This window comes from Phyllostomus hastatus, unplaced genomic scaffold, assembly GCF_019186645.2.
Source record: "Phyllostomus hastatus isolate PE091 unplaced genomic scaffold, TTU_PhHast_1.1 phas_scaffold_216, whole genome shotgun sequence".
In the NCBI taxonomy this organism is placed as follows: Eukaryota; Metazoa; Chordata; class Mammalia; order Chiroptera; family Phyllostomidae; genus Phyllostomus; species Phyllostomus hastatus.
The window spans coordinates 13,868,221-13,889,852 of record NW_025334018.1 but is presented as its reverse complement, the minus strand read 5'-3'; the positions used below and the strand labels follow the sequence as shown (position 1 = coordinate 13,889,852).

Here is a 21,632-nt window from a genome sequence, read left to right as displayed (position 1 = left end):
TAACAATCAAGTGCCTGGAACACAGGCATTCAGGACCTGGGGCTGTTACAATTTGCTGATGAAAGATTGGCAAGTTTCCTATTGTTAGGGAGCACAGAAAGCAAACCAAGGCAGGGAGGAGGAGGGACACCCACTGACTCGGCAGTCCTGAGCCTGGCCCGGCAATATTGCCCCGTGTCTCAACACCACGGGAAACACCAGGCTAACACGGGAAGGGGGCTGTCCTTGACATTCTAGATGTCATCTCCACTCTCTCGGAAAGTGAGCCTTTGAAACGGCTTTCATCCCAAGGCCTGAAAGGTCGGAAGGGGCCCCCAGTGCCCAAAGAAGAAGCCCATTGACACCTTTGGGTATTCACACTCCACCCCCTACACCGAAAGCTGACACCACCTTTGCCTGTCAATCAGTCTGTAACTTCTTCACCCCATCCCACCAGCTACGTAAATCCCCAGGACAGAGGACTCTTGGGTTTGGCGCTCTTGGCTCTCAGCTCTCTGGCCTCTGGCCACGTGCACGCTTGCCACCCCGGCCTTTGGCCAACCCTACCCTTCTTTGCCCTGAACCTGTGCCTTTCACCGCCCCCCCCACACCCCACCTCAGCTAGATCATTCTCTTGAACGGATCACCAATAAACCCTGCTTGCACGCTAATACACTCGCTGATCTGCAGTTCCTTACTACATTGGCGAGAAGAACCAAGTTTCTGGGCGTTTCTCCAGTAACACTATTTAAAAAATACAAGTTTCATAAAGCCACCTTCCAAATCCCGGCCTGCCCTGGCCTCAGACTCTGAGAAGGTGAGCTGCTCGTTCTCGCCCGAGGTCCCCTCTTCAGCTCCTGTGCTGCGGGCTGTGCCCGTCTCGGGCCCTTCCTTCTCCTCCAGCTCCTCTTCCTCCCCTGCCTGCAGGGCCTCTCATTAGTCCAGTTAATACCCTGTTACTGTCACGTCAGTTTAGTCTCCGGAGCAGCGTTCCTTGGGGGTGTGCATTTTGCTGGGGAAGGGAGGTGGGGAGCGGAACAGGGAAGAAGCAGCGCTGGCAGCAGATGGGCCTCCTGGGCCGGGTGTCCTGGGGCATCATCAGGACATAATCGGTGAGAACTTCATCATACAGAGTGAGAGCCTGGCAGTTTGGCAGAACACCCGGGTCCCATTCTGGGGCTGGAAGGTTCTTCCCTGGAGATAATGACCACCTGGCGGCCTCTGGCCTTCTGCACACTGGCCTTCGGCTCTCTCTTGGGCATGCACGTACACACACGTGCGCATGCAGGCAGGCACGCACACAAGTTCCCTGGGCTTCCACTCAGCTGCAGAGTTTGTGGGCACGTTCCAGGCCTGGAAGGCTGGTAAACAGGGCGAGGCTGGAGGGCCCGGAAACGCACGACTGCTCCTGCTGATTGCTGAGAATGACCAAACCCGGAGCTTCCCAAGGGCCTATTAAACCATCACAATGCCTGATCCGCACAGCCTTAGAAAGATAAAAGATAATGAGCCTAACAAGTTAGCTCAGAAGCTCGAGCAGCCCGGGGACAGGTTGGCTGGGTGGTTGCACAGAGGAGTCAGCATTTTCCACCCTCCTCCCCACACACCACTGGGGTGTGAACCTGGAGTTTATGCTGAGGCTGGGGAGGAAGCTGGATGTCTGTGTGTGTTTTTGTTAGAGAGAGAGAGATCATGAGGTCATGGTCTGATGGGAAGTCAGCCCTTCCTCCCTCAACGAGTTACATTGTACATACCTGTTCAGGCTTCTGTTGAGGTGAAAGGAGGTTCACAGCAAACTCAGTCTGCTGTCACCTGGCCCCTCCCGCTGCACCGTCAGCACTCCTGCTCTCCGCCTGGAGCGGAGAGCTTCTGTGCTCGCCCCAGTCCAGGGTGAGTGTGAAGAACGCACATCTTCTTTCGCTGTTCTGCCTCTAACCCCCCAACCACGGAAATGTGCGTGCTGTGTGGGACAGACGTTCACGGTCGGCCTCAGGGTATGGTCCGTGGACCGGCTGTTTCAGCATCACCCAGAAACTTGGTAGAAATGCGAATTCTCAAGTGTGTACCCCCACATGCACTGGATCAGGAATTCTGGGGGTGCAGCTCAACAGTTTGTGTATCAACAAGCCCTTCAAGTGATACATGCTGAAATTTAAGCACCATGGATGTATGTTGGAGGGTAACTTGAAAAAAATTACAATGGAGGGAAGGACATTAAAACAGAATTGCAAATAGGAGTGCTTGCAAGTCTACAAGAATATAAAAAGGGCCTTTCGTGGCATTTTGCTTCCCACTGTGGAGGCCCACGGGTGGAGACTGACTTCTCCCTGTAGCAGGACAAGCCAAAGTGTGTACACGCACACACACACACACACACACACACACACACACACACACACCTGTGTGGTGTGTGGCCACAGCATTCTTGAATTTGGCGTTTCTCATTCACATGCATGGTTTTACTACCTATTTATACATAGTATTTTTTGCATATTTTTAACTTTATGTGTTTTTGACATACGGTGTTTACCTGTTGGCGATTTGCCTTTTTCCGTTTGCCAGTAAGTTTTGAGACAGATCTTTGGTGCTGCTACCTCTGTTTATTTTCTTGTTGATGGACATTTATGTTGCTTCCAATTTTTAGCTATTGCAAGTAATGCTGCACCTAACACTGATGTGGATGTCCCTTGGCACCAAAGCACAAGGATTTTTCTAGGCTATCTGCCTAGGCGTGCAGTCACTGGAGCGTACTAATGTACATCTTCATCTTTACTAGATCTTTCCAACTTACAAAGCTCCAAAGCTGTTATATTGATTTAAGCTGCCACAAAAATTGGGTCCAAGAGTTCCTATTGCTCATTGCCACTGTATTGCAAGACTTTAATATTTTGTTAACTTTTCTGATTTTTGGATGCGAATGGTATTTTTCTGTAGTTTTATTTTGTATTTATCTTATTTTTTATATGTGTATTTGGCCATTTGGTTTCTTTTGTGATTTCATGGTTTTTTTCCCTTTGTCTGTTTTTCTTTTTCTTTTTTAAAGACTTTACTTGTTTATTTTTAGAGAGAGGGGAAGGGAGGGAGAAAGAGAGGGAGAGAAACATCAATGTGTGGTTGCTTCTCATGTATCCCCAACTGAGGACCCAGCCTGCAACCCAGGCATGTGCCCTGACTGGGAATTGAACTGGTGATCTTTTGGTTCGCAGCCTGTGCTAAATCCATTGAGCTACACCAGCCAGGGCTGTTAGAGTTTTATTTTCACTATTGTGTGAGTTAGGGGTCTAATTTTATTGTGTCTGTTTATCCAGTATATATGTTAATTAATCCATAATTTCTTATTGCTTTCTAATTCTACCTGTGTCTTTTTTTAAGAAATACTTTATTTATTTTTAGAGAGAGGGGAAGAGAGGTAGAAGAGAGGGAAGGAAACATCAATCAGTTGCCTCTCCTACTAGGGACCAAACCCACAACCCAGGCATGTGCTCTGACTAGGAAACGAGCAGGTGATCTTTTGCTTTGTGGGGTAATGTCTAACCAACTGAGCCACACTGACCTGTGTCTTATATCAACTTTCCTTGTGTGCATGACTTGACTTTGGGGTCTCTCCATTTGTTCTGTTCTGTTTGACCATTTATCTTTATACCTCTTCCCCAGTTTCTTAAAAGCTAGACTGCTATAGAGTGTTATCATTATCTGGGAAGGGTAGGCCTTAACTTTTTCTCATAAAAATAGTCTTGATTCTTCTTGGCCCTTTGCTCTTATTTATGAAACTTGTCAAGTTTCTTAAAATATTTTATTAGAATTGCATTGCCTTTATGATTCATTTTGGTGGTATTGCCACTTCTAACCTTTTTAAAAAAGATTTTATTTATTTATTTATTTTAGACAGAGGGCAAGGAAAGGAGAAAGAAAAGGAGAGAAACATCAATGTGTGGTTGCCCCTCACACATCCCCAATTGGGGAACTGGCCCAAAACCCAGGTATGTGCCTTGAATGGGAATCAAACCCGTGAGCCTTTGGTTCACAGGCCCGCACTCAATCCACTGAGCTACACCAGCCAGGGCTCTAATCTTTCCATTATGAAATTTAAGACATAGGAATCTACATTGGGATTGTAAAGCGAAACCCATGTAACCACCACCCAGGTCAGGAAAACATGATACTACCGGAACTCTATTAAGTCTCCTATAATAATTGCTTGCCCATCACAATGAACTTTTATAGGATTTTTTGCTTTTCTTTATAGTTTCACTGCTTGTGTATGCATCTCTAAATGAAATAGCCTTTCTTGTATTTAAGCTTTATATGAAAAGAATAATATAGATGCACTCTTTCGCAATTTGGATTTTTGGCTCCACATTATACTAGGGTTGTTTCCAGTCTCTGGCAACTATTATCATGTTGCTCTCAACATGTTGGCACCTGTACCCAGGTGTGTGCGCATGCCTGTCTCTGCGATGTATACCTAAATGTGGAGTTGCGGGATCATGATGTGTGGGTGTTTTCTTTTATGCTGTTTCCACAGTGGTTATGCTGATTCCTGTCCCCAATGGCCTTCGATGAGACACCTCACTGCTCCAGTGTCCTAGCGACACTCTGGATTGTCAGGTTTTCTAATTTTTTTCTCCCTCAAAGTAATTGCTTTATGAGAAAATGTGCGTTTTGCCTTGTTTTCTCTAGTAAAAAGCTTTGCATTTTGATAAGGTAGGGGGGAAGGGGAGTCTTAACAAGATGCAGAGGATATTCAGGACTCATTATAATGGTCCTTCATGTTTGTGAAGTGGGTTCCCCCCGACCCCCACAGACACACACACACACACACACACACACACACACACACCTCCCAAACCCCCCCTGCTCTTATGGGAAGCCACTCAAACTCATCACATCATGGTGTAAATGACTAATAAGTTTTGTTGGCAGCAAAACAGCACCAGGTGTGAGACCTCAGTTCAGCAAACTGGGTTCTTGGGTCCTGGCTAAGAAAGAATTGAGAGCCAAGACTCAATAAGAAAAAGTTCACTTAAGTCATAGAAGTAGAAGAAATGTGTTGTAGAAGCAATGGGCTCAGGAAACAAGTTACAGAGGCAAAAGGAGTGTCCTTGGCACCTAGGAGAAAGAGAGAGGGGAGGAAAACGGAGCCTGGGGGAACTGGGTGTGGACAGGTGTGGGCATACTCCATACCAAGAGTCACACTGGGTTCTCTGGCCTGAGGGCTTTTATCTTTACACTTTTAGTCAATCTGATGCATAGAGTAGTATTTCACTGTGGTTGTAATATTCAGTTTCCCTGACAAGTAATTAGATTGAGCAACATTCCATGTGCTTCTTGGCAATTTTTTTCTCTTTTGAAGTGCACGTTAAAATCTTACGCCCGTTTTCTTTTGCATTTCAATGATTTGTAGGGATATATTTGCAAATCCTGGATACCGTGTTGATTGTATATGCTGCAATTTTTTATGGTGTCATGTGTGAATGAAAATTTATTTTAATGTGTTCAAATGTATTGTTCTTTTATTTGACAGTTAATGACTTAACATATTTTTCCATTTTCATAGATCCTTTGCTACTCCAAAGTGAAAAAGACAGCCTTGAACTGACTTTTGAATGTGGCGTGAGAAAGGATCCAGTTTCATGTTTTTCAATGTGACTATCGAGGGGTCTCAGCCCCAGTTGTGGAAAAGCCTGTCCTTCCCCCTCATCTGAGCGTCTGCCTGTGTCATAAATCAAATGTCCCGTGAAGTCTCTGACAGGCGAGAAAAAACAGTCTACTTAATTTTCCCTGTGGCGATACTGATTACTATAGCTCTGAAAACCCATCTTGATATCTGGTAAAGCAAGTTCTTCTCCATCTTTTCCCCCAAGTATCTTTGCTATTACTCTGTCCTTGCACTACCATCTCCATTGGGGATTTTTATTGGGATTGTATCAAATCTACAAATCAACCTGGGAGAATTGACACCTTTGTAATAATGATCTTTTCAGCCTAAAAGCATGGCACAACTCTCCATCTACTTACCGTATTTCAGACTATAAGACACACTCCCTGCGCCCTCCACCCCACCCAAATTTGGGAGGAATAATGGTCATTAATGCTGCTGTTGAGTTCTGTTTACATTTACATTGGGGAAATATTATGTTATATATGTTATTAAATATTTTATCACATGTTTTTGCTTCAAAATTTTTTTCCTATTCTCCTCTAAAACCTAAGTGCATCTTATGGTCTGAAAAATACGGTAGTTCTTTTAAAAACCCTTTTTAATAATGTTTTAAAGTGTTCTCCATATACTTTTTCTTTTGTATTTCTTTGTGTGATCTAGATATCTTTTAGATTTTATTGCTTTGCAAGGGCTAACTTTAAAAAATTATATTTTATAATTGCTGATTTATTGGGATAATATTGATTTTAGTATATTGATCTTGTCGTCACAACCTTGTTGAAACTTTTGACTACTTCTAGTCATTTACCTAAAGATTCTTTTGCCTTTTTTGTCTTCAGATAATCATATCCCACATGAGTAAGGGTGGTTTTAGTTCCTCCATTATGACCCATATGCCTTTAATGCTCTTGCCTGCACTAGGGCGGGCCCTTTGCAGCCGGGGTGGGGGTGGGGGTCCTCTATCCCGGCATTGTGCAGAAGCAGTGCTAGGCCTCATTTTCTCGATCCTAATGTAAAATGAGTATTTAAAAAAAAAGATTTTATTTATTGATGTTTAGAGAGCCAAAGGGAGGGAGGGAAAGAGAAAGGGAGAGAAACATCAAGGTGCAAGATATACTTTGACTGGTTGCCTCTCGTGCGCCCCCAACTGGGAACCAGGCCTGCAACCCAGGCATGTACCCTGAACCGGCAATCAAACTGGTGACCTTTTGGTTCACAGGCCAGCGATCAATCCACTGAACCACACCAGTCAGGACTTCAACACTTTCTTTTTCTACGTGTTTTGTTTGCTTCGCTGTGTGTATGTAGGGCAGCATTCTCCAAAACAGAGGAAAGAAGAGTATTTTCCTTAGAGACCTACCTTGCTGGTGCTGTCCCATCATTTACTGAACTCTGAGCTAGAATAGAAAATAGAGGTAGAAAGGTGAATAAACAGGCCTCTGCCTTCAGGAGTTTACAGGGCCATCCATCCATAGTGCTGTTAGGAGAGGGAGTTGCTGCCCACTCGCAGGACTGCACCAGCTGCAGACAAGCGAAGGGTGCAGAGGAAGCCCCAGCTGGGCTCTGGAGGCGGTGGGCCGGATGAAGGATCCCAGGCCACTTGCATGTCTTCGACATGGAAGGCAGCTCACCTGCCATTCCACTTTCTCCAAGCCCGGAGAGGATAAAAGATCCTTTCTATTACTATAGCACAATGATTCTCAACCTTTTATCATCTCATGGCATACATAAACTACTAAAATTCTTCAGCACACACACAAACAAAATATATACATAGTTTTGCCAATCTGACAAAAAATAGGCATAAGTTTGATTTACCCCCCCCAATAATTACCTACCTTGTTTGCTACAAAGTGACTTTTTAAAATATCAGGTACCTATACTTATAGATAAGGATTTCTGATACCAAGGATTAACCAATCAGACGCAATTTTATTATACATCGTGACCAGTAAAATGCAACTCCATTATATGACCTATATATTTATGGTTCAAGACAGGACATTCACACCAAAGGACTATTGTGTTGGCCATTGTCATTCTTTTATTTGACAATCTAAGGGAAAAATAGGTCAGTGCCCCTAAACAGTCAGGCGCTGTATGTTTTAAAAATTCTTGCCGCACACCAGTTGAAAACTGCTGCTTCAGCAGATACACTCCAAGTTGGGACTTCGGACTCCCAGCGCTTCACGCCCCTCTTAAGGAGCCACTGCGCCCTCCAGCGGAGCAAGGGCCGCCAAACCCCAGAGGATCGCCCCGAAGTGCCCAACACCAGCAGTCATCCTTAGGATCCCGTTGCCTCCGGCCCCGCCCCCTAGACGGAGTCCCGCCTTGGACGCGATCTCGTCCAGAAGCGCCGATTGGTTGGCTCCTGTGCGTGAGCGGAGGCGCTGTGGGCGGGGCGGAGGAGCTTCGTCGTTTAGGCCTCAGCTGTGTGTCCTGGGTCGCCGCCCCCACTGCTTTGCTGTGTCCGCCCCTCCCTTGTCTTTAGAGGATACAGGCGACAGCCGGGGTTTCGGGTGGCCGTGCAGCCGCCACACGTCTCGGCGGAGCCGCCCCTTCTAGCTGGCTGCTCTCGTCGGCGGGGTCCAGGTCGGGGAGGAAAATGGCGCCGGCGCCCCGAGGCGTCCGGGAGGAGCCGCTGCTGCAGTGTGGGTCCCGACGTCTTTCCCGGCTCCTTTTCTTCGCCCAGGCCTTGGTCCTCCTGCTGCCGGCCGCCCGGGCGGGCGTCTGCCCCGCGCCCTGCACCTGCCGCTCCTCTCTGCTGGACTGCAGTCGCAGGAAACTGCCAGCGCCGAGCTGGAGGGTGCTGTCGAGCCCGCTGCCCCCCGACACCGCCAGCCTGTGAGTGGGGTTGCCGGGCGGGGTTGGGGGTTCTGAGGGAAGGGCAGCTCCCTTCCAAAGGGGACGGGAGGGGGAGAGGCCTGGTCGGAGGGCGCGGTCGGGAGCCTAAGCTGTGAAGGGAAAGGCCATTACAATGTTGTGAACTTTGCCGGCGGTTGCTGAGGTCCTGGAGTTAAAATTCTTGGGACCACCGAGGCTACGAGTCCTGGGCTGGGGAGGGGCGTGGGCGGGGATGTTGTTAAGGCGTCAGTTGTCCTGGGCACCGGCATTGACTCGAGATGGTTGGGCCTCCTCGCCCACTTTGGGCTGCATCATGCAGTCCAGGGTGTACGTCGGCCTGAATGGTCCCCAGGCATGTGATTTTACAACCAGGACCGCTGAAGACACATGGACTGTCTTTTGTCCCTAGTTCGCATTTTGGCTCGTTTTGAGCTGCAGTTTTGATACGTAACAAGGTTCAAACTAAATGTGTTAGGAGAGCCAGTACTGCCGGGAACACGTATCTTTTATAAGTAGCACCCTTGGTCTGATTTAGGAAACGAGCATTCTTTCCCAAATCATGTGATGCTTTAATTGTTTTCAGTGCATTTGTTGTAGCAAAGAACCTAAAAAATCAGCCCTCTGTTTATGTATGAGAAGCAAGTGCAGTGAGTGGTTGAATTCTTCTGGAGACTCCACTGCCAAGTGCTCTTTCTGACGGGCCTGCGGTAGTGGCACCTGGGGAGCTCACTGGCCTGAGTCAGCCTGGTGGCACTGGGAGCAACAGTAGGTCATAAATGCTGCAATTACGGGGCTTCTTAACCACTAACATAGTTGTTTCTCCGCCGCTAACCGAGCAATTCATTTATTAATCGACTGCCTTCTGGTACAGTCGGCTCCAAAAAACAGTCGTCACAGAAAAGACTGGCTTGAGGTGCACTTAAAATATGAGGGTCTGTTTGGATTTTCAGTGGAAAATAGTATACAAATGCAAGGTTCCTCTCTGCTGCAGAGGTCATTTTATGCATTTGCAAATAGATTAGGATAGATAGGGAAGAAAGCTGCCTGAAATTCCTTAAGAAAATTAAGATAACTTAAATAGCAAAATGCTGTGGTAGCATAGGCCTGTAATATAATAAGATGCTTTCTGTTGTTTTAAGACGTGACACCCTTCTGGTTCTGTTGATGCAAATAAAGTTTAGAAATTCATATCAGTGTGCAACATAGTGTGAATTAAACCTAGTACAGCATCTCTGTAATGCAGCACGTGCCTTTTTTCCTAAGAAATTCTTGGAACAGCTTCCTGGTTATGACAGAATAAATCTGGTGCAGCTTTAAAAGCAACACAGCTTCATTTCACTGTCACTGAAATAAATTAAGAACCTCCATTGGTATGTAAACAGTAATTAGAAATAGTTTTATGTAAGATATATGTGTTTTGATTTTTGTTTAATCAAGATAAGTTTCCTGAAGCCAAATGATGTTCCAAATTTTTAAATGTTCTAGAATGAAGTTGACATTTTCAGTTTACGTGAAATGCCTTGGAGAGCAATTCTGTTACAGAGATGTAATTGGGTGGAAGTCTTACATTAGTAGAACAACTGCTAGAATATTGAAAGATGGGATTGTGCAGTTTTAAACTGAGAAATGTAACAGTCTTCAGCAATAAAACCACCTGGTGCACATGGGTTTCTCTATGTAATTTAAAATTTTATAACACATGCAATGCTTAAATGCAATAGCGATTCAAACTCAAATGCTCAAACTTGTGGCCATCGTCAAAAAGATCGTAGATGAAATTCATTAATCCTGGTTTTTGAAATATTATCTGCCCCCAGTTCCTGGCATAGAGCTCCTGAAACTCTTGTAATTTCCTAAGTGATAAGAGTACCAGGAAGATATTTCTTTATAATACTTGGTCTTTGACCTTGTTTCTTGACACAGGGCTCCTGAATCCCTTGGCATTTCGGGTGATGGAAGTGTCTTTCGATCTGATGAGGCAGTTCTTGGTGGGCTCCTGGTTGGCTTCAACATGGGGTCTGGTCACTAGAAAGACCGGTCTGTCGCTCGAAGTTTCGGGCTTTCAGCCCCACTCCTTTATCCTGGAAGGGGAGAGGGGCTGTAGATTGAGTTAATAGTTTATTAAGCCTCTGTGAGAAGGTCAAAATGAAAATACACCAAATCTCTGGTTCAGAAAGCTTCTGGGTTGGTGAGCACATCTGTGTGCCATGAAGGGAAGGTGGTGCACCCCAACTCCACAGGGACAGCAGCTCCTTTGCTGGACCCTTTTAGACCTCACCCTATGTATCTCTTCATTTAACAGTTTATGTCCTGTATAGTGGCTTTTACTATGTAATAAACCAGTAAATGTAGTAAGTGTTTCTCTGAGTTCTGTGAGCTGTTCCAGCAGGTGATTGAATCTGATGATGGGGCATGGGAACTTCCAGTTTGTAGCCACGTTGGACAGAAGTTGTGGGTAACATGGGGTCTTACTGCTTGTGGTTGGTGGTGGCAGTGGGGGTGCAGTCTTGTGGAACTGAGCCCTTACCCTGTGAGGGGGGTCTGCACTAACTCCAGTTAGTGTCTGAACTGAATTGCAGGACACCTGGCTGGTGTCGAAGAAATGGTTGGTGTGGGGAAGAAAAAAACCCATCGGTGTCAGAAGTATTATGTGTGTGAGTAAAGGAAGAAATGTGACAAAAATTCTTGGCTTCATCAAAGTTTAGTAAGGCTCCTGAACTTTCTCCTAGGCCATCTGTGCACATCCTTGTAAAATGCAATTTTAGCAAGAACCCTGCTATATCAGTTTAGCAAGAAGCTGCTACCCTCAATAATCTGATTGTGTTCTTCCCCTATACCAGGGTGTCAAACTCGTTTTCACTGGAGGCCTCGAGGTTGCTCTCAAAGGGCTGAATACAATTTTAGGACTGTATAAATGTTACTACTCCTTAGCAGTTAAGTGAGAGCTCGGCACTGCCGCCGGGTAGAAACAAGGTGCCCGGCCACATAGCACAAGGTGGGCCAGATTCGGCCTGCGGGCCTTGTGTTTGCCACCTGTGCCCTATACCTGTCCCCAATGGTGTCTGATCACCCTGACCTGCTCTCAGCCAGAATCCCGTTTGGTCTGGTTAGTCAGAACCCTCTTACCTCTGATGTTTTCTCTTAGTAGTTTTCATCCACTGATCCCACCCTGCTCCTTAGCTTTAAATTCCCATGTACACAGGCAGTATTTGGAGTTGAGCCCACTCTCTTACTTACATGAAAAAATTTCATTGCAGTGGTTTCTGTGCCTAGCTCTCCATTCCCCAAAGTCTTCCTTACCATGCTTTAACAAGTATCATTGAATCTTTTTTCCTTTTAACAGTTACGGTGCCACAACTCCAATAGGATCAGATTCATCACTGGACCCCCGGACCTCTCACCCAGGACCCTAAGTGCATACCTTTGAAGCTCTTATCTTCCTCCTGACTGATGGATCGGGGATCCATTGGTGAGTCCGACTCCTGAACCATTGCTCCGGACAAATGTCCGTGGAAGCTGGTAAGGACAGATTTTGACTCTTAAGAGTCGGAGTATATGGACAGAGCCCCAGGTAAACACAGACTGGGTTAGGGCCCCAGGTATTCCTGTTGGTAAGAAGGTCCTTTAGAGTCCCAGGCAAGCAGCGGTTTGTAAGAAGCTGGGTTAGAGCCCTAGGCTTCTTTGTTTGAAAGGTACCCACTGGGCTGGAAGTCTCATCTTCTGGCTTTCTTTTTGATTATTTCCTGACTCCTCTTACTGGCAGCCTTTCTTCCCGTCTCCCTGTGACACCTCTCCGTTTTCTCTGCTGGATCCTGGAACTTCTCAGTAGAAACAGACTCCCTTGTTGAACCCTTGCTAGCCGTCCTCCCCATCGAGTCTGTAAACTTCCATTTGCGTTGGCGTGCTTTTGCTGAGAAGAGTGCGGAACTTCATTGGCCTCTTTGGGAAACTCAACATCTCTTCACACTGTCTCCCCTAAGACATCTCCTTTTCCATTCCTTCTGCTGTTATTTCTCCTCTTAGCACCTTCAGTTTTCCCTCCAGTTCCCTTGAATCCTTTGGTATGTCTCCCTCCTCCTTCCTCCCTCTGACCCTTTTCCCTGCCCATCTCTGTGGTCACTTGAACTTGGGGCTCCCTGCCCTCCACTGGGGGCTGTCAAGGGACTTAGGAACCCCCAAAAGCAAGTACTTGAGGCTGAAAAAGAAAAAGGCTATTGGAAATAGACTGGATGTTTTGGTTAGTTGGACGAGCTTTGGAAACATCCAGACAGTTGCTCGATGTCTCCTTGGTCACCTGCTGTTTGGTCCACAGCCTCCAGGAGATTGCGTATCGGGGCAAGGGAAGGTCTTGAAGGCGGCCTCTACAAAACTGATAGCAGACACCCTAGCGTGTCCCTTTTGCTGGAAACACAGTTTGCATAAAAATACAGAGTCAAGAAAAGACAAGAGCTAATAATTTATAAATCAGTGAGTTTGTACTGATGGCTGAAGTATTAGAATGTAAACCATAAGATTTCTGTTTGTGTACTTACATTATAGATGTGTGATATCTTTCTATCTCTAAATGGTATTACCCAATTGACTTAAAAAATGCCTTGAAGGAGTTCTGTTCAAATTGGCTTACAGATAAATGAGCGCTTATGTAAATCAAGTGTTCTTAAAGCTCTCAGAAATAGAGAAACTAAGCCAACATTTTAACTTTACATGAGCTGGGGGAATTTTTCATGAATAAAGCTAATTTGAAAGTTGTTGGTAAAATAAGGACAGGCATGTCTTTAGAATTGTCAGCAGTAAGTATAACACAGACATACAATTTTTTTTCTACCTAGGTTTGCTAGTCAAACAAGCTTGTTATCTGTACTTAATACAGATAGGTATTCAAGGTAGCTTGTTTAGGATTATAAAACTGTAAGTCCAAACTAAGAATAAAACATACAATAAAAATAAATTGCTTGATGTATGTTAAACACATCAGTACAAAAAGAAATAAGGGGAAAAGACCATATATATTTATCTTTTTAGGTATTTGCTCTTTTGATGTCTGCTTTACATGCGAATGTTGTAAAAATAGGTAACAGGCAAATAACTTGAGATGACGGTTGGCTTTGTTTGGTGTATGTTTGCCTAAAATAAAATTCTTGGTCTTTTGTAAGTAAGGTAAACTACTGAAATACTCATTACTGAACCTAAGTATAAGTTTATATATTTTTGGCATTTTGTTTTTATATAGTATAGAGAAGCTAAAGATATTTGGATCTGTTAGTAAAGCTGCTACTTTGGAAAATTGTACTGTGAGGAATCATGCCTCTAGAAATTATGAAATTGAATATTCATAAATTGGTCTACAGAATATGAATGTATGACAGACTACAGTGGTCTACTACCTGCTTTTTCCCTGTAAAAGAAAGGCTATGAATAGTTAAAAATTGTAATTATCAGATGTGAATGAAACTATTAGAAACCATAAGAATGAAGAGAAGCAACTTTGTTTGCAAGGTATGCAGGGTGTATGTATTTTGTTCAGGGGGAAGAAGTAATTTATTTTAAGGTAGACTGTCTGCTAGTTCCAGAATGAAAAAGGGAGAGATAAAGGACAAAGACTGAATGGATATTAGAAAAATAGTTGTAGATTTGTAGAAAAGGAGTTTTATGTGTGGTCAAGTTGCTAGAATTGAATGGATTTATTTATAAGTTGAAAAAATTGAACTTAATCATTGTAAGTGTATTGATATGAAACTAGAATGCTGAAGTTTTCCTGGAATATTGGTCTGCTCTTATTAAGAAGTTGTAGCCCTGACTGGCGTAGCTCAGTGGATTGAGCGCCAGCCTGCGAACCAAAGGTCGCTGCTTCATTTCCCAGTCAGGGCACGTGCCTGGGTTGGGGACTGGTCCCCAGTTGTGGGCGTGCGAGAGGCAACCACACATTGATGTTTCTCTACCGCTCTTTCTCCCTCTCTTCCTTTCTCTCTGAAAGTAAATAAAATCCTTAAAAAAAAAAAAAGAATTGCAAAAAGCTTTACCTTTTAAATCTGCCTGGGAAACAGAGATTTGTGTCATAAAAATAATTTCTTGTGCTTTGCGTTGTCTTTATCAGGTGATATTTTAAAAAAAGAAAAGAAAGAAATAAAACCTGAGTCTTCTCAATACTCAGAGAGCTTTTTTTTTAACAACTATGCATTTTCTGGTTTTGCCTTTGAAGTAGTTTGTCACTTTGTTTAAATGAATGACTAAGTATTGTTTCACAGTGACCTGTGATCTTATTTAGTCAAGTGTTTAGAACCTTTTGACATTTTTGACAATTTTCCAAAATCAAATTCTAAATGGAGTCTTTTTGACCTCAAACTAACCTGGAGGTTTTCTAGAGAGCCCCTAGCAAAATCTCAATCTGTATCTCACGTTGTAAAAGAGATATATTACACTAATCAGGTTTATTTGGTGTGTTAAATTCCTTGAGAAGCATTGACATATAAGAAATGATCACAGACCTTCTTAGGTTATATATGTACGGGTATGTGTTTCTAATGTATTTCAGAAATATATGGGGTTCATAGACAACAACCATACTGACAGATTTCTACTTATCATGTCAAAGTATTGCATGCTACAGGAAGAACTCACTTTCCTTATCAAATGGACTCTCATTAGAACTTCAACCATAGCCATTTAAAAATCTTTTTTCATTCACAGACAAGTTGTTTTACTCTCATTCTTCTCTGAAAGCATTTACAATCAGCTGTAGGCCAGAATATTCCATGATGGCACCAGTTGAGTAACTTCAGTGTGCCACTGGACCAAGAGTTTCCAGAACTAAGGCAGAGGTTGATGAATTCATAAAACTGTCAACCCAAGAACAAGCAGAACAGGAGTTAATTACGTGGAACTGATTGAGGATAATTATAATTTTTTATGGCTCTTTGAAATATTGCTGGTTCTTTAATGTTTTGATTTCTGGATTTAAAGAATCCTTTTTACTTTCCTCTTAAGCTGTGTAGTGATTACACCTTTGTGAAAAAATAGGAAATACTTAGCTTTTCTCCCTAACTGATCCCTTCAGAATTCAGAAACTCTTAGTACTTCAGAAACTCCTAGTAATTCATTCTTATATTCACAACAATATAGTTATCTGCATGAGCTTAATAAGAATTTGTTCTTGTAACAGGATATAATTGGAAACATTGGTTATACTACCAGGGCTTTTACTGTGGTGTTGTATTTGTGAGTGGTGCACATAGAACCTGGTTTAAGGAAGTAAGGTTGACTTCATGGAGCCAATGCTCTTGGAAAAACTGGTCTGGTGTCTGGCTTAGAGGGTTCCCAGCTTTATACGTGAGGAAGGAAGGTCACTTTAAAAAAATACTTTATTTATTTATTTTTAGAGAGAGGGGAAGGGAGGGGAGAAAGAGAGAGAGGGAAACATTAATGTGGGAGAGATACATAGATGGTTGCCTCTCACACGCTCCCAAATGGGGACCTGGCCCTCAACCCAGGCATGTGCCCTGACTGGGAATCGAACTGGTGACCTTTCAGTTTGCAGGCTGGCATTCAATCCACTGAGCCACACCAGCCAGAGCGGAAGGGCACTTTTTGATAGGCCTAGGAACCTCAGGATGTGTTAGGGGGGATTTACCCAAATCTCTAGGTATGGGAGACGAAGTCTGGTGGCTAATTCCTGGATTGACTTCCTCACCTTGAGAGGATTTTAAAAGTCTAAGCTGAGATTTCTTATGAAGAGTTCCAGCAGAAGTAAACTAACAAAGAACCTATATGGTCAGTCGGTACTCTTGCTGCACTTACGTAAATAATCAGGACAAATCTAATGAGACCACAATTATTTTGTACACAAGAATTAAAAGTTTGTAGAGGAAAAAAATTTTTTTGTTTCAGTGCTGAACTATAGTGTACTGTGGTGGAGTCCATCTTATATATTTTGCCAGTTTATACCAAATTCCCAATTCTCTGTGTCCTCTAACACCTGCTATAACTCACTAAACCAATCTTTCCAACTTTTCTCCTGTCTTGGCATCACTGAAAACTAAAACTGCCCCTTTTCTGAAACCCTACAAGCTGAAGCTGAACGACTTGATGTCAACTTAAAAAATGATGACCACAACGGATTATGTATGGGCAGCCTTTGTGCCTGCCGCTGAATGGACCACTCAGAGTCCAGCAGAACACACGGCGGCGTCACCAGGGACATTCAGACTGCAGGCTGGGAAATTCTTCAGATAGCTGCATCGTTCTCACTTTGTCATTCAAAGACAATTCAAGTTCAAGTCTGAAAAATCTCAGCTTGCTGCCCTCTGGACTCAGGAACTGAGTTTCTGACTATTAATTTTTATTTTTCTCTCACTCCCATAGAAACTCTCCTCATTAAACACCTCACTGCTGGCACCGCCAAGCTCGTGTGCTCCAGCAGCAGGTCCCAGCAGAAGCTCCCCTGGTCCTTGGTGAACAGAGGCTGCTGAAGGAGAAAATAGACTGCTTCTGTTCAGCGGAAAGAAAAATGCTCTTTCCTCGAACAACAGAGGGTACTGACAAAGATTCTTTGCTTGACCAAATTTTAGACTTCCGAAACTTTCTCCTAGGCCCGTCTGTGTGCTTCCTTGTAAAGTGCAGTTTTAGCAAGAACTCCACTAAGTTATTTTAGCAGGAATCCCTCACCCTTGATATCTGATTGAAGTTCTTGTCTTCCACCGTCCCCCAGATGATGATGGTCGATCACTCTGGCCTTTCTTCCGTGAGAATTCTTAGTCTGTTAGCCAGAACCTCCCTCCCCACAAGGTGTTGCCGCTTAGTCATTTTCCCTCACTGGCCTTGGCTCACCACCCTGCTCCTCCACTGTAAATTCCTGCTTGACCGTGCAGTATTTGGAGTTGAGCCCTATCTCTTCCTCGATAGAAAAATTCATCACAGTGGTCCCTGTACCAATAGAGATAACCTGTACTACCTTGAGTAAGGTCTTCTTACTGGGTTTTAACAAATGTCATTGAATATTTTCTTTTGACACAGGGAGTTTTTTCGTGGACGTTTGGTGTCACAGAAATGAGATTTGCTAGAAGGGCTCTGGCTCACGGAAATGTGGTTGGGGAACAGAAAGGATGAAGGAGTCGGGGATGTGGAACCTTCGATTCCTCAGGTCACGTGGTCGTCCATGGCGCGGAGCAGTAGGCTGTGCGGCTCTCCGTTGCTAAAGATAGAAGTTGTCAGGGAATTTAGAGATGGATCCAATAACCAGAGCACTGGTTCAGTGCCTTGGTTATTATCTGTAATCGCTGAAATGAAATTAAAAGAGAATGTTGGGTCAGACCTTGTTGCCTAGACAAGCTCAGATTTCAGAGAGTCTGAGCTTTGGCCACCAGCCTCAAAGCTGACCTCCAAGGGAAAAATTAGGCAAGGACAACCAAAAGGACCTCTAGACCTCTGGTCACCAAGAAAGTTGGTGTGTGGGAAGGGCAAAACCAAGAAACTAGATGAAACCAGGGAGTACAGGGTGAAGAAGTGGTTTCATTTTTTGGATGGGTAACAGTTTCCAGAAGAACCTTTACTAAAATGTACTGTGAGAGTAATTAATTTAGGAGCAGCATCTGGTTTTAAATACTGCAGTGGAGGAAGAGCATGTTTGGGTTGATGTAGGATTTATAGCTCATTATGGAGCAATCACAGATGGCTGTCTGTGATCCAGGCACCAAGGGTATTCCCGAGGGGACGGCCAGGCCGGTGGACTGCCTTGCAGCCCCTGTAAGATCTCTCTGCCCTGAGAAAGGGGACTGACGGCCCATTTGCCTCATAAATGCCGAGTGGAACACCTCTTGATGAAGTAAACGGTAAGTTTTCCATATTAGCCTTGTGGTATTATCTTTATGATAACAGGAATATTCACCTGCTGAATTCGCCTGTTACTGAGTTCATGGTTAATCCTGTAGGTGAGGGGGACTCTTTTTCATGGACACCCCGTGTAACCTTATTGCTGCAAAACCAAGGGGTAGTCGGGGAAGCCTTCTGTATTTGCTGTCTCAGCTTTGCAACTAGGTCTCAGATGCTAATAAAAACATTAGGTTAATTAAACAAGTGAAGGAGGAAAAGCAGAAAAAGAGTCATAGATTGGTCTTAAAAAAGTGAATAAAGCAACTATGTTAGGGACAAAAATAAAGGAAAAAGAAAAGGAAGAATCACTGGACTCCCCCCCCCCCCCAGCAGACTAGAAAACTTTAGAGGTTATTAAGAAATGGGGTGAATCAAACAGACATTGATGGGGGAAAACAGAAGTTTTAACATAGACTACCTAGGTTTGGGCAGGCCAGAAGGCTCTTGTGGCCTTCCAACTTTAGGGCACACCCTGAACAAGTCTGCTCTATTTATTTCCGTTTGGTGGAAGTTAAAAAAGTCCAAAAGCAGAGGTTGCAGTGAGAAACCTGGCCAGCAATTGCTTGAGACATTGGTTAGGCAGATTAAATTAGATAAAAATTGACATAAGGGCCAGAGTAGCTTGGCTGAACTCATGGTGGGGGACGGTGGGTACAAAGGCTCTTGCGTAAGAGTGGGTAAAACAGTCAGGAGTTGGAGGAGTTTTCAGGATTCCCTGATATGGGAACCTCATACGCGGTGGCACCAAACCCATTGATGAAGCCATGGTGTAATTGAGAGAGATGAAAGTTGCAATGTTAAGTAGCTTTTATGTAAAGAAATTGTGTTTCTTTTATGTGAATATATTATGGAAATGATGTTATATCTGGCTGGGGAACACTTACCCCTGTGTGGTATTGTAAAAGCAAAACCTATTAATAAAGTCCTAATGGAGGTTACAGCCAGAAATCGGGGGTCAAAGTTTGTAGGCATGCATGTTTAAAGAGGCTTATGCGTGATTGTATTCTGGAGGTGGACATTGTATCTGACTGGGGAGTGTTTCCGCTACCTGATAATTGTGAAACCGAAGGCATATAAACCCACCCGTCAGGCAACATTAATCGGACACTCTGAACGGGAACCAGTAAGATTGCCGCCCCACGCGGCGTCGAGTGGAAGGTGGAGTGCTGGCGTGGACACATCTCCGTGTGGTGGCCCTGTGTGCTCGCGGCAGATGGGGCTCGGGGCGCAAGCCTCTGAGTGACCGCGGAGCGACTGTGATCCGGGGACTTTGGACCGGAGCATTTCCATTTGAAGGGCAGTCATTTATTTGCTTGCTGTTGGACATTAATTGAAACCACCATGATGACTAAAAGTTATAAAATAACTGTGGAACTTGAAATACCCATGATGTCTTGCATAATGTCAGATAAGCACTCCAGTAGTGCTCAGAAGAGTTCCGTAATAAAATGGAAATGCTGTAGGCAGGGTCATCATGCTGCCTGGGGAATGCAGGGAGAGAAACTGACTTTGGAACGGTGCTAGCTTCTGTGGTCCTGTAGGCACTGCCCACGTAGGCAGCTCATAACCAACCGACAAGGAGCTGCTTGGTCTGCGGATGGCAGTTCCAAGGCGAATGGCTGACATCCGATGTGGAAGGCTACCGCTGTGAGGAAGGTGAAGACAAATTGGCTCATTGGGCTGAATTCCCATGCTACTTTCCTATGGAAGAACAACAGTGGTAAAAAGCCCGTGTTTGTTGGGCTTTTTATATAATAGTACTAACTCCTGGGCAATGGCCAGGGCCTGGCTGTAGGTCAGGCAGAAGAGCAGTGGAAACCTGGTCTAGAAAGGGATGCCCACGTGGGGTACAGACAGTCCTGTGGAAATCACTCTGAGACTTTGAGGGGCGCCTTAAAACAGGACATGTTGACTACCATCGGAAGGACCCCTTCCAGCTCAGCAGGTGATTGGAATCCTGCTGGCTCCATGAAGTGGGTGGGTATGGGGGCGCTGCAGCAGTGCAGAGGTGGGCAGAAGCTGCATGGGCTCCTCTTGCACCCTCTGAGGCTCAGAATGCTGGTAACCTCCGTTCTGGCTGCCAGGAAGAGAGACAGACCACAAATGGCCTTGTGGCAGACTCTCTGGTGGGAAGGCCCTGAGCGGAGCTCGCAGGTGATGCCGATGCTGATACCAGCCCTCAGGGGCTACAAATGGGTCCTGACCAGAACGTGCCCACAGTGCTTTATCTGATCGCACTTGCAAATGCTCAGGGGGCTATAAAAGAACCGACGGCAGATAAGTGTACCAGTTTGGGTGGCTGGCCATGATTTCTGGAGACCAGGAGATACATTTTACAGCCCATAATGCCCAACAGTGGGCAGGGAGATGTCCTCCTCAGAGTACAGCAAGTCCTCACTTAACATCACCGACAGGTTCTCGGAACTGTGGTGAGGTAATTATGATGAAACCGGTTTTACTCTAGGCTAATTGATACAGATTTCCGCAGCCTCTCATCACTGTTACAAGGGAATGATGTTTTTGAGGACGTGCTGTAGCAGTGGGATAGAAAATTAGGATGGGTGGTGAGAGCACTGGTTGTCTTCCAGGGGGGAGGTAAAGATGGGAAGGACTGGCTTACACACCGTCCGGAGAGCGCGCTCACACCCAGCGTCTGGTGGCCCCAGTGGACAGAGTCAGAGCCCTCTTTTCCTGTGGACGCGAAGAAGGGGGGTGGGGCAGGGTGCTGGAAGGATGGTGCAGTTCTCACTAACAGGAGTGTGCTGGCGTAACGGCTCTACTTTTTTCTTCTCCATGCACCTCAGCTTTTTTTCCTGCTTGATGAAGTGGCCTTAGGACCAGGGCTGCAAAATGCTGGTGCTGGAAACAGGGATGATCCCTAATGAGAAATTATATTTTAAAATTTTGGGTCAGAATTCCTGAGATCCTAAAGGGGTAGATTGTGCCTTCACCCCATCTAGCAAAGTTGAGGTTAACAGTGACTGGTGGTTAAAAAAAAAAACAGCTAAGTAGTTCTTGCACCTGTGTGACTTTACCCTCACTGAATGGAGTGAACTGAGGGGAGGCACTTGCTAGACTAGTGTTGCTGTTTGCAGTCTAGACCAGCACAGTGGCTGAACCTGATGTACCTTCCAAGGGTGGGAGGGTTTGGGTATAAATGGAGAGAAGGAGCAATTGTAGGTGAGGGTGAAGGAACAAGTAAGTGGCTGTGGAGTGGGGGGAATCCAGTTTAATACCTCGGGAGAGGCTCACGTAGGAGACGGTGTTGCCCGTTAGCTCAGGT

At 44.9% G+C, this 21,632-nt stretch overlaps 1 protein-coding gene across 5 annotated transcripts in view; it reads left to right on the top strand.

Annotated features, from left to right (window-relative positions):
* The first annotated feature begins 3,911 nt into the window (after nt 1-3,911).
* The window catches only part of LRIG2 (leucine rich repeats and immunoglobulin like domains 2), a 50,512-nt gene continuing 32,791 nt past the window's right edge, over nt 3,912-21,632 (top strand). The window contains exons 1-5 of one of the 5 annotated variants that reach the window (XM_045816444.1): nt 3,912-3,959; nt 4,505-4,587; nt 5,537-5,809; nt 8,334-8,485; nt 11,829-11,954. Coding sequence is in view for 2 of the 5 variants with exons in the window: in XM_045816440.1 (XP_045672396.1) it covers nt 8,247-8,485 (239 nt within the window). In the remaining 3 variants the exon portion in view is untranslated. Of the gene's footprint in view, nt 3,960-4,504; nt 4,588-5,536; nt 5,810-6,809; nt 8,486-11,828; nt 11,955-18,290; nt 18,310-21,632 lie in introns of those variants that run through there. The other 4 variants (XM_045816442.1, XM_045816441.1, XM_045816440.1 and 1 more) reach the window with 4 other exon arrangements.